This window comes from Drosophila nasuta, chromosome 2R, assembly GCF_023558535.2.
Source record: "Drosophila nasuta strain 15112-1781.00 chromosome 2R, ASM2355853v1, whole genome shotgun sequence".
Taxonomy (NCBI): Eukaryota; Metazoa; Arthropoda; class Insecta; order Diptera; family Drosophilidae; genus Drosophila; species Drosophila nasuta.
Window position 1 is genome coordinate 17,776,974 of NC_083456.1, and position 17,362 is coordinate 17,794,335.

General features: G+C 41.1%; 1 protein-coding gene across 1 annotated transcript; it reads left to right on the top strand.

The window, feature by feature from the left end:
* Positions 1-6,636: 6,636 nt before the first annotated feature.
* Positions 6,637-16,780, top strand: LOC132785952 (muscle segmentation homeobox). Its single transcript, XM_060792288.1, has 2 exons — positions 6,637-8,280; positions 15,900-16,780. Exons 1-2 carry the CDS (start codon positions 7,008-7,010, stop codon positions 16,235-16,237), a joined length of 1,611 nt encoding a protein of 536 aa, XP_060648271.1. The 5' UTR covers positions 6,637-7,007; the 3' UTR covers positions 16,238-16,780.
* The last annotated feature ends 582 nt before the right edge of the window (positions 16,781-17,362 follow it).

Below are 17,362 nucleotides of genomic sequence, written 5' to 3' on the forward strand. Positions count from 1 at the left end.
TTAAAAAATATATATATATTTTAGAAAACCATCATAACGCTTATAATATAAATACGATCATGATTACCAGTTTATAAACATTAATATTTTCTGTTATATCGTATATTACGTTGCTTTCATTTTTACTATTTAAGCCAAATTCCTCTGTGTCTTTTTTTTTCTAATTTTGAAACACATTAACTCATAAAAACTTCTTTCTTTCTTATATTTTTTATATAATAAAGTTTTCTAATTTACTACCTAACATATATATATATGTATATATTTTTGTATAACATATATTGAAAAATTACTTAGTCAGATGTAAGATATCAGATGTATATATAATATACAATAAAATAAATTTGTTGGACATTAAAAATTTAAAACAAGTAAGAAAGCTACAGTCGAGTGTACTCGACTGTGAGATACCCGCTACCCATTTTGAATAAAAGAAATATATTTTGCGGTATTTTTCTCAAAATATACTGAATATGCTGAAAAATACTAAAAATATACCAAATGATATGTTTGGTATATCGATATAGTACCGCATTCAAAATATACCATAGACGGCACAATATACCAGATTGTTAGCCAAGGCAAATAAGACCCCTAGTAAGTAGGCGTTTTTGCTCATACAAAAGTATTTCTATAATAACTTCGACAATTTTTAAACTTGATCTGCGTGCAAACATAACCAATGCTGTCGAAGAAAAATTATAGCTCTATCTCTTATAGTCTCTGAGATCTAGGTGTTCATACGGACGGACGGACAGACACACAGACGGACAGACACACAGACGGACAGACGGACATGGCTAGATCGTCTCGGCTGTTGAAGCTGATCAAGAATATATATACTTTATAGGGTCGGAGATGCCTCCTTCTACCTGTTACATACATTTCCTGCCGGCACAAAGTTATAATACCCTTCTACCCTATGGGTAGCGGGTATAAAAAAATAATAATAAAATTATCTCTCACAATATCAAATTTGGATCCACTGTGCTGGGCCTGCAGCATTGCCAAAACCAAAGATCCGCAGACCAACAAAACTGAGTTTCCCCCTTGGCGCGTTTGCTGCCAGTCGCCTGAGTGTTAGTGTTATTTACCAGGCTAAATTATTAAATGATTGTTAAACGAGCGGATAAAGGATGAGCGTGAATGATGATGATGATGGCACAAGAGGGAAAAGGGGGGAAGGCAAAGGAGATGGCAACGAGGCAGAGAATGGACTCGGGTTGGTTGCAGCAACGAAGGGGAAATTTGATATTAGGTAAATTTATTTGATTTACATTTTTATAGGGTTGCTTGCCATAGAATGCGAAGAGTGCCCAAGGAATTGGAATGAGAATGGGAATCTGAATCAGGATCTAGCCTGTTGTTTGCCAACGACGACGCATCGTTGTCGTTGTCGCCGTCGTCGTCCTGTGCTTATCGCATTAAATGCCGGCAATGAAGATAAGAAGTTGTCTAGTAAACGAGCATAGAATAAATAGAAAATAAATTAATAAAATGGCCGCGTGAAAGGGAATCATAACGAGTTTGGACGCATGTCAAGCGCTGTGTAGGCAATTATATGAGCAAAGTGGTTGATAACATTGTGGGAGAATATTCTTTTCTCTTTCGCGCTGTGTCTCTCTTTTGTCTCTATCTAACTGGCAACTGTCAATTTCTATGCATGCTATGATTGACTGAGCTGTGCGCCAACACCGACCTTGTACTCTGTGTGTGTTGAAGCCCAACACCCTCAGAGCCCGAGCCCGAGAGCGAGCCCGTAAAGCAATCAGCGCCAAATCAGAACTTTATTTATTTGTTTGTTGTTTGGCAAACATTTACGCCATCAGCAAAACGACACCCAAGAGCTCGTTAAATGCGCAGTCATGCGGATGTAATTCAATAAACGAGCACACCATCATCAGGGAGGCCTTCCTCTCATCTCCCCCTCTCCCTCGCTGCCAATCCCAATTCCCTGTCACCATGCTGTCCCTGTTCCTGTCGCAATCCCTAGCAGCCTTTTAGCCAACACCCAACCGTTTAGCAGTCTATATACGATATTCTCTGCTATACTATATGTATGTACATCTCTTGTGCAGCAGCAGCCGCAATTGCCACAACAGCCGCTGTGACTAAATGACTGACTGACAACCGCATTGTATTTGTGTTCGTGTTGGGGGTTGGTTTATTTACTTGGCTCTGCCACAAACCACCCCATGGCAAACCAAAAAAAAAAAGAAGAAAACAACTTGAAGCCATCCTCATCGATCCCTCGTTCCTCCTCTCTCTTCCTCTGTGTGTCTCTCTCTCTACTCTTGCTCTGGCTCAATAACGTTTATTGAGTAAATTTCGCACCAGCTTCGACTGCATCCTCCATCCTGGCCAAAAATCTCAACTGTCAACACGTCAAATGGGGGGCGTCGTCGTCAGTCCCGGGAATTCGTTTAGGGTTGTTGGCACTCTGGTCTCCGGGAGTTGTTGGCGGCGGGGGGGAAGGGGGTACGACTGTTGGCAACGTTTTTAGCATGTTTAAGCGATTTAACGCATCGCAGGGATAATGAAATTTTGATTATGTAGCGCTTGGCTGGTTCTCTTAGCGTATTTATCGCCGTTAGTGTCAAGTGTGTGTGAATTTCACTTCGGTCATGTCATCAGTTAGCTGGAAATTTAAGGGGATGGCGAAATTGTCTTTGCCAGCTGCTAATTAACTTGACTTATTAAGCCCTTATGTGCATGGCCAATGAGTACGTGTGATTTCTTACGAAAAATTGTGAAAAACCATTGTATAAACTCTCTGACACGACAATATTTTATTGTCTTAATTAAAGGTCGTCAGTGCGAAATTCATTTAACAAGCAATGTCATGAAGACCTCAATAGCTAATGAATTTTATAAAGTTAAGATAATTTTTATAAAGTAGAAGTAATTGAATTGCATTTTTAAATTTTTAGATGGCTTAAAAGCTTAATTAGTTTCTAAAATCAAAGTTAAAGTATTTTTACTTAGTTTTGATTTATTATATTTTTTTTTAAGTGTGGAAAGTAAAAAATTATTTTAATATTTAAAAAATTAATTAAAAAAGGAGTTGATATTCAATGTAGGAATGTATAATAAATATTTTATATTTCTAATTATATTAAACTATAATTATTTAAAAATTTCTTAAGGAATATGCTAAGCAACTCATTAAACCATTAAAATTTGTTAAATAAAATAAAAAAGCTTTTCATTAAAATTTTAAGTTACTTGAAAATAAAAAAAAAATACATACTTTGTTGAAACATGCAATTTATTTGAATGACTGCCAAATTCCAAAAGAATATTTGTAATTATGTAATTTGGTTTAGTTTGTTGCAATTTATTATGTATCTATTACTCCAAATAATACAATGAAATGCTCAATTACTTGTCAATTGCCATTTATGTGGATTATTTGATAGATAATATTTGCTGAAATGTGCTTTCTGCTCATCAAAATCATCTGTAAATCATCTGCAATTACGCAATTTAATTATGAATTAATTGCGCCATAAAAACAACAATCTTGTTTAATTGATGACGGCGGCAACGGCAACGGCGGCGGCTATTTGAAAAGCTAACTGCCCACATAAATGTGCAACATCCACACCCACGCCCACACACACACACACAAACACAAACACAAACGCAAAAACATACACACATTACTCCCTGTGATGCCTCCGCCCCGCAGTGGGAGGAGGAGAGAGGGCAACAAAAATCAAACACAAATAGCAGCCAACCAAACAAGCAACAAAATTAAAAAAAAAATAAAATGGGAAAAATTGAAAAAATTATGAAAAACTATCAAAACATTTACATGCGGCGCGGCTCCAAGCGGCCAACGCGACGGCCATTTATCAACTGACCAACTTCCCAAACTGTTGAACGTTGTTGTTGCTGTTGTTGTTGTTGCTGTTGTTGTTGTTGCTGTAGTTGTTGGCAGTCGTTCTGCGCTGACGGCGTCGTTTCATCTTTGGACGGCAAAGAAAAAGCTTTTGAGCGCGTTGGATGCGGTTGGAGGCAGTTGGAGGCGTACAAGTTGCTTCGCGGTTAAGGGGGGGAATCGCGGGGAACGCAAGTCATAAGTAGTATATGATTATGATGTTTATTGAAAAATTAATTTGCGCCTCGTTTTGGCTGCGGGTCTCATTTGCGTATTTCAAAGCGCAATGAATAATGATGAAGATTATAAAAAACTCTTGACGCGTTTCGTCTGAGAAATTAATATTTGTAATTGGCTATAATTGTTCGTGCCAACGGCCAAACTGTAAACCGTATAGGAAAAGCATATTAATGAGGCCTCATCGCACTCGTCTTTTGTTATTTCAAATATTTTTAATTGAATAGAAAGCGGCATTGTTGGTTTTTAATGAAGCGCTTAACTGACAGCCTTACAAAAATTTCTTAATCAGTCGATTGTTTTGGCTAGCGCTGGGAAATTGAAAAGTTTATATATAGTTATAGATATATAGAAATAGAAATGCCTCAATAAAAGTGAAATTTTTCGAAAATTGTGGAAAATTCTCAAACATTTTTGAATTTTGAAATTTCTACATTAAGCATTGGGATCAATTAATAAATGAAATTAATTTATGCGACACGTGCTAAACATAAGCATATTCCTTAAGAATAAACGACAAATTTGTTTTTTCTGAATTAAATTTATTTTGCCTATCTATATGATCTTTTCAAAATGTTGGCTAGGTTTTGTTTTTATTATAACTCAATTTGTATCTTTTGAGAAAATGCTAATTAATGACCATATACTATATATGGCTAGCTATGAATTATATTAAAATTCCAATTGGATGAATACAAATATTTTCAATTTGTATTCGTATGGTTGAGAATCGCAAAGAGAAGCGCGTAAATTTCAATGTGAACTACCTTATTCACTTTTGCTCTAATTGAGCTGATTATTTCTTAGCAGCTTCATTAAATATGTAAACTCCCACAACGAGAAAAATCCTCTCTTTCCCATCATTAACCCCAAGCAGCCCCCAAAAATTAACAACCCCATGAAAGTCTCCTTGCGCAGACAATACAGCTCCAACAATGACTGGCGAAACTTTTTGGAGCAAACAATTTTCACATAATAATCCTTAAAATGAGTTTAATTTGTAGAATAAAATTATAAGCAGAAAGAGAAGGAGAGAGAGCGAGGGAGAGACACTGTGCAAAAGAGATGGCTTTTGTGCCATTTATGAAATATAATGAACCCCAAAAGTTTTGGCTTATCCTGGAGAAACCTTTTGTTGTCGTTCGCCCCCCATGGAATGGGCTGTGTTTTCAAAGTGACAAGAAGTTGGAGAGGAGGGAAGAATGCTTCATTTTTTCGGGATGCTGCATATTTTTTTGTAAGAAGATATACGTTTGATTGATTTGCCATGCTGGCTACTCGATTTATGCGTAACGATAAGAATTTTATGGTTTATCTTTGAGGTGTATGCCGTGGACATAAATTGTGACTGGCAAAGGAAAGCCAAAGAAGACGCATAAAAAACATAATTTCCTGGCCGAGATTGCAGCTTTGTGATAAGATGCCGTCGTCGTCGTCAACGAATGAGCTTTTCATCATCATAATGATGGGCTTATTGTTTATTATTTGTGTGTACATAGAGACGGACAGAAAGAAAGACTGGTAGATAATTTACATACACAGACTGCTAGTTAGATTGTTATTCGGGGCTGCGATGCGACATTTATTAGCTGATTGCTCATACGCCGCGTGCGCCCGCTTGGAGCACCAATTAAATTTTCCCTTGCACCAATGTCGGAAAAACTCGCAAGAGTCAGAGTAGCGAAGAAGCGAGACTCGAAAAGCACAAGCAGACAGCGCGACGACGACGACGACGCTGCCGCCAATTACGTTGACAGCAGAATTTAATAAGAAGCGGCAAGCGGCAGCGGCAGGCAAATGAAGTCATGAATGTGGAAGCTGCGACGTGTCAGAGCGAGACGACGCATAAGGGGGGACAACAACAACAGCAGCAGCAGCTGAGCAAAAAAAAAGCAACGACAACAACAAAAAAGAAAAAGAAAAAAGCAAAAGAAATATCCAAAGTGGAAATGGACAAGCGACGGTTGTGGCTGCGGTGGCTGCTGCTGCCGCTGCTTGTTATAAAATGCTAATACGCGCAGCAAAAACGCTTTGAAGATTGAATTATTCAATAATAATTAGGCGTGCGAATGCGACAGCAAACACACAGAGAGAGCGACATCTCGCTCTCGCACAGCACACTGCACACTGCAAAACTCACCACACTGGAAACGAAACGGCGGCTGAAAAGAAGGCGGCGCAAGAAACACAACAAAAGGTAAATAAGAAAAAAAACGACAACAACAACAAGCAGAGCTAACAAACTGCTGCTGTGCGAGAGAGCATAACCGAAACAGTTAGGCCAATAAAAATGGTGTCGCTGTATGCGGCGGCCCAACGCGTGTGAGCGAGAGCGCAAGAGAGCAGCGAGAGCAGCCGGTTTTCAGCAGCAACAGCCACCACCACCACCACCAGCTAAATTACACCAAGCAGGTTTCTACGCGCGCGTGTGTGCGTGCGTGTGAGTGTGCTGCAGCAGTTGGCTGTGACTGCGCAGCTGAGGTTGCGCTGCCGTCAGCGTTCAGTTGTAGAACAGACGTGATCTCAAGAGGACGTGTCTCTCTCTCGAGTTTGTTTTTCAGAGCCGCCGACGAGAAGTCGCACAACGTGAATTTGAAACGCCAGAAACGCAACATCGCATACAGCAGAACGCGTGCGTGCGTGTGTGTGTGTGAGACAGTGTATGTGTTAGTGAGTGTGTTTGTGTGATGAACGAGCGAATTAATTAAAAGATAATCAAAACAAATTAACAACACATATTTTTACTGAGCGACCCGCCAAGTGCCAATTTGAACTCGCGCGCACTTCTTGACAGTGCAATGTTTTAACCACAACAACAACAACAATTACTACATTAACAACAACAACAATAATAATAACAGCAAACGCATTTGAAATCGCTGGCTTTATGTTAAAGCTGTCCAGCAACGCGACAACAACAGCAGCAAGGAGCACAAACAGCAGCAGCATCAGCAGCAGGAGCAAGAGCATGACAGTGACTGGACTGCGTCAAACGATGACCAGCCCGACGGTGCCGCCAACCACAACGCTGAGCAGCAGCTCCGGCAGCAGCAACAGCAACAGCAGCAACACGCTGACCTCCACCGCCGGCAGCGCTGCACTGCATCCGCTGTCGAGTCCCACATCGCCGTCGGCACTGCTGCTTGCCCATCAGCAACACTTGCTGGCCCAACACCAGCAGCAACAACAGCAGCAGCAGCAACATCAACAGCAACAACAACAGCAACATCAGCAAGCATTGCAGCTGGCTGCAGTGCATCCGGCGCCCCATCATCTGCACAAGAGCAGCTCCAGGCTGAGCAATTTCAGTGTTGCCTCGCTGCTGGCGGACACACGACCCCGCACTCCAAATGCCAGCGATGCGCCCACGAATCTCTCCAGCTCCGCAGCCACATCGCCCATCTCGCAGAGCAGTGCAGCGGGCACACCGCCACCGCCTCCGCCCGCCGTTGTGCCCACAGTGCCGCCCACGCATGCATTTCATCCCGCCGCCGTAGCTCATCACGCCCACTTGCTGCATGCGGCGCATGCGGCGGCAGCAGCGCACGCCCAACAACAGCAGCAACAGCATCAGCAGCAGCAGCTCGCGATGGCGCAACTGCGTCAGGCTCAGGCGCAAGCCGATGCCCGTGCCAGCTCCCCGCCCGCCTCCGCCTCGGCCAGTTCAACGCCCAGCTCCACACCCGTAACGCATGCAATTGGCGCCAGCTCCACGCCCGCCAAGAACGAGCGACATTCGCCGCTGGGCGGCAGCAGTCACACGGATTCGGAGTTGGAGTATGATGATGATATGCTGCACGAGCATGAGGGCGGCGAGCATGACGAGGAGGAGGATTCGATTGTGGACATTGAGGACATGAATGCGGACGATTCGCCACGCTCCACACCCGACGGACTCGACAGCAGCAGCAAATCCATCGAAAGTTCGCATGGTGCCCCGCCTGGCTCTGGTCCAGGTGCTGGACAAATGGGCGCCTCGATTCTCTCGCCAGCTGCATTGGCCGCCAGCGGTCATGTGCCCATCAGACCGACGCCATTCACAGCTCTCGCCGCTGCTGTCGCCTGGGGCGGCATGGGAGGCGGAGTCCCTTGGCCAGGAGCTCGTCAAATGCCGCCCTTTGGACCGCCGGGTCTGTTTCCGGGACAGGGATTCGGAGGAGGTAAGCATCGATATACAAATTACAAATTCAACTACTCAACAATTTCTAGAATGTGTGTCAATTTGCAGGCAATTAAATAGCACAACAACTGACAATAGACAAATATGTAGTCGCAATAATTTGAGCAAATATTTAATTAGTTTGCTTTCGTCAAGCTCAAGAAAATAAACTACATATAGTATAGTGTTTTATGTCTCTATTATTTTGAATAGCAAACAAACAGTTTGGGAAGCAGTTTAAAATGTTATGGAAAGTTTTCATAAATCAAGCATTTTAACAAATTTAATTTTAGCATTTTTCAAACAATTTCCAAAACAAAACAATATAATTTGCTTACTTAATTATAACATTCTAGTTAACAGTATTTTCTAAAGTGTAGAAATTCTATTTGAATTATCAATTAATATTCTAATAGACTTTAAAAACTTGATCCGATCCAATATTCCTAGATAGCACTTTAATTTACTTACGAGAATTTAAAGTAATAATAATAAGTAAATACTTAAAAAATCATTAGCAATTTAGTTGATTCAATTGTGATTGATTCAATATTCCACTCTATAAATTATGTCTCAGAGTTGTTATTGAGTTATACTCAAAACAAACTTCTAATTCAGTAATTATAACTATGTATTAGTAATTTATTGAAATAACTTCTATAAAGAACAGCTTCAGAGAATATTTAGTTTAGAGTCACTGGCAATTCAGTTGATTTAATAGTATAATTGCTTCTGTAAATCCAAATACTTTAATCTATAAATTTAGTTATATTCATAAATAAATTCAGTGTCTGTAGCTATTCAATTCATTCGGTGTTAATTGATATTAACAACTTAAACAAGCATTTCCACAAATGCAATGAAACAGTGTAATTGGCTTCAGAGTGAATTGAGTTATTTTGGGAAATATCTTTACAGTTAGTCACTTATAACATACACAGCACAGTCAATAAGCTGTATCAATAGATTGTTGTCTCCATTTTGTTAGTTTAATTGAATTTAACTGACCCGCGCCTCAATTGTCGACAGCATTTGCGATAATGGCTGCCATTGGCGGCCATCGAAGCTGCGGGTGCTCAACCTCCCTGCCCCTTTCCCTCTCCCTTTCCCTTCCTCCCTCCCTGTTGTGGGGCTATTGCCTTCACCCCTGCCCTCTCTCTCATACACTGCTGCCTCTCTTTCGCTCTGTCTGGTGGCTGTAGTCAAAGTGCGTGGCAATTATTCCGTCGCTTTAAATAAAACAATGAAATGCTCTTGATTGCAATGAACAATAATCCACACAACATCATTATTATCATTTGCTGTTGTTGTTGTTGTTCTTGTTATTGTCGCGTCGGTTTTGATTTAACTCAATTGTCGCGTCTGCTTATTCATTATTGCATTGGCTTTTTTTTTGTTTTTTTGGTGTTTTCCGGTCTATGTCAGCCCCCCAATATGCCACAAATTATACAAGTACTTGCCGTACTATATTTGTGTTATATGGTATATGATCATATATCTGACTAAACTGACTGGCCAGACTAATTGAAGCGAGTCTGACAGGTCTGGTCTGATTTGTAATCTGCATGCACAGTTCACACTTTTCTTTAGCATTTTCCGGCAAGAAAAACACTGACCAAGCGCTTGCAACACTTACTTGCAACTCTTGCTGTTGGTCACACCTTGTTGCAATTCAGGACATAGACTAGATGTAAAAAAAAGACCCTAAAAACTCCGACGGCTGACAGACATGTGAACTTTACCATTTGCCAAAGGGGCAAAAAACCTATCGCGAACTTTGCATTTCCGTCCAGCAACAATAACAAGTTGTTGCTGCTGCTGTTCTTTTTGCTCTGTGTTGCATTGTTTTATAAAGCTGTCAACACTCAGACGCCCATGAGAGGCGCCACTTACAACATTCAACATTAGCTTTTTTTTTTGTTGTTATCCGATAATTAACATAGGAGCAGTCATGAAAGCAGCTGTAAATAAATATTGAATAGGAAATTGAGCTAACAGTTACTCTTTAGAAATTAGTAACTAAACAACAATTAATAATATAATTAGTTAGTGTTTTCCATACTTAACAAATTATTACATATTTTGTAAGTTTGCTTACTTACAAATTTTTATAGTTTAAGAAATTATATTTCTGTTCTTATTTGCTACTGTTTGAATTGCTCTCATATTAAGTAAGAAATGAGCTAATAGTTATTTATTATCAAAATATTTTCAAAATTTGTTAAAAGTATTTGTAGTTTACTACAGTTCATTTCCTTTCTTATAGCTACTATGGAAATTGCTGTCATTCAGTCATCAGCTATCCACACTTTATTAGCTCGCTTAAAGAGCCCATTCAAATTGTCTTTAAACTGACAGCAGCAGCCACAACAACAACAACAAGATCAAGAACAAAAAACTATTTCAAACATTTGCCGCTTATTTTGTCATTTGCTGTCAACTGCAGCTCCACTCACACACAGATACACACACACACACATACACATATACTTCTGCTTGCTGTGTACAACTTTATTTCATTTTGGCAGCTGTTTTTTTCGTGTTCGAAGTCTCATCCTCAGCAGGTCTCATTAGCTCAGCAGGTTGCCTTCAACTCTCCCTCTCTCTTACTCTATATATCTCTCTCTTTCACTCGCTGTGTGACCTGTGCCGCTATCTGCAGTCGCATTATGTCAAGTGTTAGGTACTTAGTGCCTTTTTGAGGCTGTTCAAACGCAAAGTATCTTTGTCTCTCCAAATGTATCTGTATCTTTAAATGTATCTTTAACTGGCCAAGAACGGTAGCCCTTCGGTCTGCTTATCAGCGGCGCTAGTTTCATGTTTCCTTCATGGCTGATTCAATTAAATGGGAAATACCACAGGCTGGCATCTTAAATGCGCCTGCGATTAGGGAACAGAACACACACACAGGTGGTGTTGCAACGTTGTGTGAGGCCATTGGAAGAAGATGCCTTCGTCATGGGTTTATGCTTTTGCTGTTGAGGGCCATGGCAATTGATTTACATTTACGTGCAGTTAAAATGCCTTCGGCGTTGGCTTCATAATTTAACTAATTGCAAAGCGCAGGCAAGTCACGTACTTTATGGCAAAGGAGTGTAGGCAAAGGGTTAAGAGGGGGATTTCTCTTGTTTCTTTTTTCTTTTTTTGCTAATGCAGCTGCAATTCTTGGCAGCCATTATAGAAATTAATTTTCAAGCTGAACAAACGAGCAACAACTTGGGAGTCATTGCATAAACACAAACAACAGAAGCAGCAGCAGAAGTACACACACACACACATACACACATAATCTGTGGGAATGAGGTAGAGAGAGAGAGAGAGAGCCACAACTGGCAAACTGGTAGGTGTGGCATGTCAGCTACGCCCACCTAAGCACGCAATTTTTATTTGCAGCCAGGCAGCAATTTAAACGTTGACAGACGGCGACAGCCGACGGCTGGGCTGCTGCTGGGCAAAAGAGGTGAAAAGAGTAGAGAGACGAAGGAGAAGTAGGGGAGAGCGGGGAGTTTGCATGCGTTTTAACACCATTCGCAAGAGGCCCCAAGCGAAGACGCCAAAAGCCAAAAGCTAAAATAATATTTGCATTCTGCACGCCATCTAACGTGCATAAGCTGTACTAAATACACACACACACATACACATAGTTGCATGCCATGCACTGCAGAGCAGAGGGGAAAAGCAGAGGGGGAGGGAGGCCACTGGGTTGAGGTGTGCTGGCGCAGACATTTTGATGTATGTTTTGGTAAATAAAATTTATTTGCATTAAATTACCAGGCCAGACAAAAGCCACGGGGCAAAGAGTGTGAAGTGGGGAGAGTCAGAGAGGGGGGCACGAGGGGGTGTCTGCCAATGACTTGCATATGTGGTGCCGCAAGGTGTTGCTGGCGCAGACATTTGGTTATTTCATATACTGTAGACACATGTTGCCAGACAACGGCAAACATTTGCTAAATGTTTGTAGACAATTGGTAGTTCAACTAATTTGACTCACTGTGGCGCTCTCTCTCTTTCTGTCTCTCTCTTTCGCTCTCTTTGAGTGTGTATACAGCTGAGTAATTAAAGTAAAAGTGGGCAGCAGAAGCTGCGTGTTTAAGGCATCGTGTGCCCAACCCACATGAACTGCTCTCACCTCTCCCTCCCCCTCCCTTGACACGTTATCGTCGCTTATCTTGCACAGAGGCAGCCATTGCTGATTAAAATATGCACCTCAATGCCTCCACATTCCACATTACAAGTGTTCGCGCTGGACAACTTGGGGCCAACATGCAATGCGACAAGATTTGTCCACTGATCGCGCCCAGTTCTCAGACTTATCTATGGCAGCCGGTTTTAACACGCTCTTTGCTAATTAATAGGCTCTAATGTGGAGCGAAGCAGCGGAGTGGAAAAGGGAAGAGGCTCACTTATCAGGTTTACAAATTAGAAAATACTGCGCGACATAAAAAAAGGGTATTCAAGTTAGACTGATTGATGCAGGTCAATTCCAATTAAACGTTTCACTGCGATCATCAACATCATCATGATCAATTGCATGCTTCTCCACCTACGTATTTGGTGCTAATTAAAATCCTTCATTATGAAATCAGCTGCTCCAATCACAGAGACAGACAGAGAGCAGCTCTATCCCCATAGCTGTGGCCGTTTGACCGTAAGCGTGTAATTGCATTAAACCAAACCATTTGACTCGATTTTTACTCCAATCGATTGCAAAATGATTTTCACTACACAAACCTGTGTCTGTCCGTCTGTCTGTCTGTCTGTCCGTCTGGTTGCCCTGTCGTTGTTGCTGCCTATTTGGCTATGCGAAAACGCTTTAATGAAGAATTAATTGCCAGCAATTTGCAGCGCAAATCAATCCAAGCGTTGTCACCGTTGTCGTGTCGTATCGAGCATGGCCATAGAGACATAGAGAGGCCTCTATATCGCGATACGATACGATATACGCGTAAATTTCACAATTGCTGTTTGCCGTTGCCGTTGTCGCTGCTGCTGTTGCTGTTGTTGCTGATCGAGTCTTATATGTCGTCGTCTACAATACACCGGAGAACTCAAATTAATTGAAAATCCATTACAAACATAGGCTAAATGTCACAATTGGCGTTTGTGGCATGTATTTGCACTGCCAGCGGCAGCGGCAATGGCGTTGTGGCGATGGCGACGCTGGCGACGTATTGCCCCAGCCACAGCCACAGCCACAGCAACGGCAACATGCAGCAAGCAGCAGCAGCAGCAACGAGCAACAACAATGGCAACAACAATGCCTATAAAAGCACAAAAAGGCGAAAACAAGTCTCGCACTCTGGTTTGGACGTGCGTGGTCGCCTTCCCCTCTTCTACTTCTCTTCTCTTCTCAGTTGGATCTGTTGCAGGTTATTTGTGCAACAGGCAGCCGAAGCCATTGGCTTAGTTGATCCGGCAACAACGTAGAGGCGGGAGGTGGATAAACGAAGCTATTCAATTCCACTTGCTTTAGTTTTACTTCGTTTTTTTCTTTTGCTTTGCTTTGGCCTGCAATGGAAACCGAAACCCCATTCCAGCAATTTAGCGACAAATGAGCAATTAATTTTGAAATAAATGCAAAAGACTGCAAATACGTATAACTAGTCGAGAGCCAGAGAGAGCGAGCGAGAGAGAGAGCGACGATCAGGAGAGAGTGCAAGATTCGGATATTATAGAAATGATTATTTTTATGAGGCGAGTTAAAGGCATGTGACAAAAGCAGCCAAAGCTGTAAAACTTGACCGCATCGTTTATATGCTAATTTGGCAACTAATTTATGGCCATCACAACAAGAGCGACAACAACAATAAATATACCTACATATGAAAAAAAAAATCGAAACAACAGAATATACAATATATATTTATGTATATTTATAGATGCAATGCGACGTCGTCGTCGTTGTTGTCGTCGTCGTCTTGGAGTCTGTAACAAATTTCTCAGTGCTGCTGGGGCGCATCATGATCATGATGATGATGCTGCTGCTGCTGTTGACGATGATGATGATGATCATCGTCGTTATCTCGGCTTTTCACATTTCGTTTCACCTTGTTAGGCCATACAAAACGCTTTTACGAGAGACTGCATTCAATATACAACCAACACATATAGAAATATAATGAAATTATATGCATATTATTGATGCAGCAACAACAACAACAACAACAATAACAGCATCTGGGGAGATAAGCGCCCAATCTGTACGATCGAGCTTGGGGCATTAACATAACTCTGACATGTCACACTAATTACTTAATGAGCTGATCAGCCCCAACTTCGATTCCCAGATGCAAATGCAACCGTCCGAAATCGATGATTATTAGTTTTAGGACTGGACACATGTTTTCAGTTGACATTTATTTGTTTATCGTTCGGACATAATGTGCCACAAAATAAATGTGAGTGTGTGTCTGTGTGTGTGTGTGTGTGAGAAACTGTTGCAACTTGTCAGACGCGTTGTCTAGAATTCCAACTCGAATCTGGCTGCCTGGGAACATTAAGAGATTTACTATATACGAAATTCCTCTGTCCTTTTCCATTGTTGTCGTTTAATGCATCGTTTGGCAATGCATAAAAAGCAATTACTACACAAAAATTTTTGGTTTGTCACTCGGCAATTTCAATTTGTGTAATTATGCGTAAAATTAAAGCGTTGCATATCATTTGGCTTGGTTCTTCAATTTGATTTCCCTGCTGCTGCTGAACGATGTCTTCGTTTGCTCAGTTTGTCGGCTAAACAAAATGCTCCATAAATTACGCGTGCCTGTGTGCCTTCAGACATCCGAGTTGAGACACTGGCGACTGACGATCAAGCACGGATACGATACGGGTTGCCTGCTGCTGCTGACTGACCCGGGGATGCATCTTTAAAATGCCATTTGCATCTTTGTGGCTTGGCGCTGGCAGCTCCATGGCAAGCTCATTACTTTCATTAACAACACTCCAAGCGAATGCCACAGGCGCACGATGAACCAGCAGCTGCATCTGCCCTCCAGAATCCTCTCTCCTCCCCGATCCCTGCCTGATCCCCCGCCCTTCCTTCGCCCAACTTCAGCGGCTGCTTTATAAGGCATGCACGTTTTTTGCTTTTGCTTCGTTTTGTTTGTGTTTTTTGGTTTTTATCCTCGTCGGCTGTTGTCTTGGTCTTTGTTTGCCAAAACAAAATGCCCAAATTAAAATTGTTTTACCAGTCCGCAAGAGAGAGAAAGAGACAGTCCAAGAAAGCGAGAGCGAGAGAGAATCGAACTGGGGACATTGCATTTCCCGTCGCTGTTGCTGCAACTTCCAATGCGACTGCGACTGCGAATGCTGCTTTGTCTGACAAATAGTTTAGACAGCAAATTTATTGGCCACTTAAAGGAGTAATTACCGTTTGCTGTAGACGTTGCCGTTGCCTGTGCCGTCGACTGCTGCTGCCGCTTTTAGCAGTGACAAGGCCAAGGACAGACAGACAGACAGACGGACAGACAGCAGTTGACAGCATCTCATTCGCTGTTTCAATTGTATGCAAATCTTTGCGGATTTAGTTGCTTTTAATTGGCCTCAAATGACACGAAACTAATCACGTAATCAACATGAAACTAATCAACACTTTTCCACTCTCTCTCTCTATCATTTTAGATGCCAATGAACCACCACGCATCAAGTGCAATCTGCGCAAACATAAACCCAACCGCAAGCCCCGCACTCCCTTCACCACACAGCAGCTGCTTTCGCTGGAGAAGAAGTTCCGCGAGAAGCAATATCTCAGCATTGCGGAGCGTGCCGAATTCTCCTCATCGTTGCGTTTAACCGAGACGCAGGTGAAGATTTGGTTTCAGAATCGACGTGCCAAGGCCAAGCGGCTGCAGGAAGCGGAAATCGAGAAGATCAAAATGGCGGCTCTGGGACGCGGGGCGCCGGGTGCACAGTGGGCAATGGCCGGTTACTTTCATCCGAGTCTGATGCATCTGGGATAAGTGGCGGCCAAGTTGGTGTGCGCTCCCAAGTAACACGCCAGCAAAAAAATATAATAAAGAAAAAAACAGCCAGAACTTCAACCAAATAACTGAGCCACGCCCTCGGCCCCAGCTGCCAGCACGCCCCCTCACAAAAAAGAAAGAGACGTGCTTGCTTAAAGTAAAGAAAAAAAACCCCCAAAATTTTGCTGTGATGTTAGCGCATTTTATTTTACGATACTTCCAAATGTTGTTTAAAATGCACTCTGTAAATACTGTAAGCATAGTGAAAAAGAAGAGTTGCAATGGAAAGCGAAGACGATGAAGAGAGAGAATGAGAGTAAGAAGGAGAACGTTTCGATAGCGAACTCTGTAAATATCAAAGCAAAAGCAAGCGAAAAATGTTTCCTAATTGTACATAAAATTAGCATGTAAACCTAATCAAGAATTCTTAAAAGCCAATTTGCGTTTAAGAATTGTTGCAACTAAACTACTGTATAGAATTTCAAAAATATTTAAATTACAAACAAACAAAAAAAAAAAGAAAAAAAAAAAAACAAAAACGAGCGCAATGACATCGTAATTCATTAATTTATTTGTGAAACTCAAGTCAATAAACATATAAAATGAAAATCGACCCAAGCTTAAGCCGTAAATGATATTTGATTGTATTGTATTTTATATTAAGTCTAGTTAAACGAAACAAGAAAAAACGCATGTATTTAAAAAATACCTTTAAGGAACTTAACTAAAAATCAGCTATAACTATGCCGTTAATTATACATTAAACCTAATATATAATACACAACCCTATATAAATATATAGCTCATACATTCATATTAAATACTACCATATAGTGTTAATCCTCTGTAGTTGTTTACACTTAAATCATAAAACAAAAAATCCCCAGAAAAAATCTAAAAAAAAAAAACATTAAAAAAATCAACAAAAAATCAACCGAAAATATATAATTATACGAAAAATTTAAAACGAATATTCTTTTATTTAATTGCATAGCAACAAATTAAGAACTTTTTGCCCCGATCTCATAAAAATATACATGTTGTGTATATATAATATAGCTCGTCTATTTCTGAATGATGTAAGCGCTCAGATTTGCAGGTTTGAGTGAATTCACACAACCT

Bases quoted from the DNA above. Each gene is read 5' to 3' on its own strand.
- LOC132785952 (XM_060792288.1), top strand. From the start codon at position 7,008: ATGTTAAAGCTGTCCAGCAACGCGACAACAACAGCAGCAAGGAGCACA. The intron at 8,281-15,899 runs GTAAGCATCGAT...CTATCATTTTAG, and splicing joins GGGACAGGGATTCGGAGGAG to ATGCCAATGAACCACCACGC.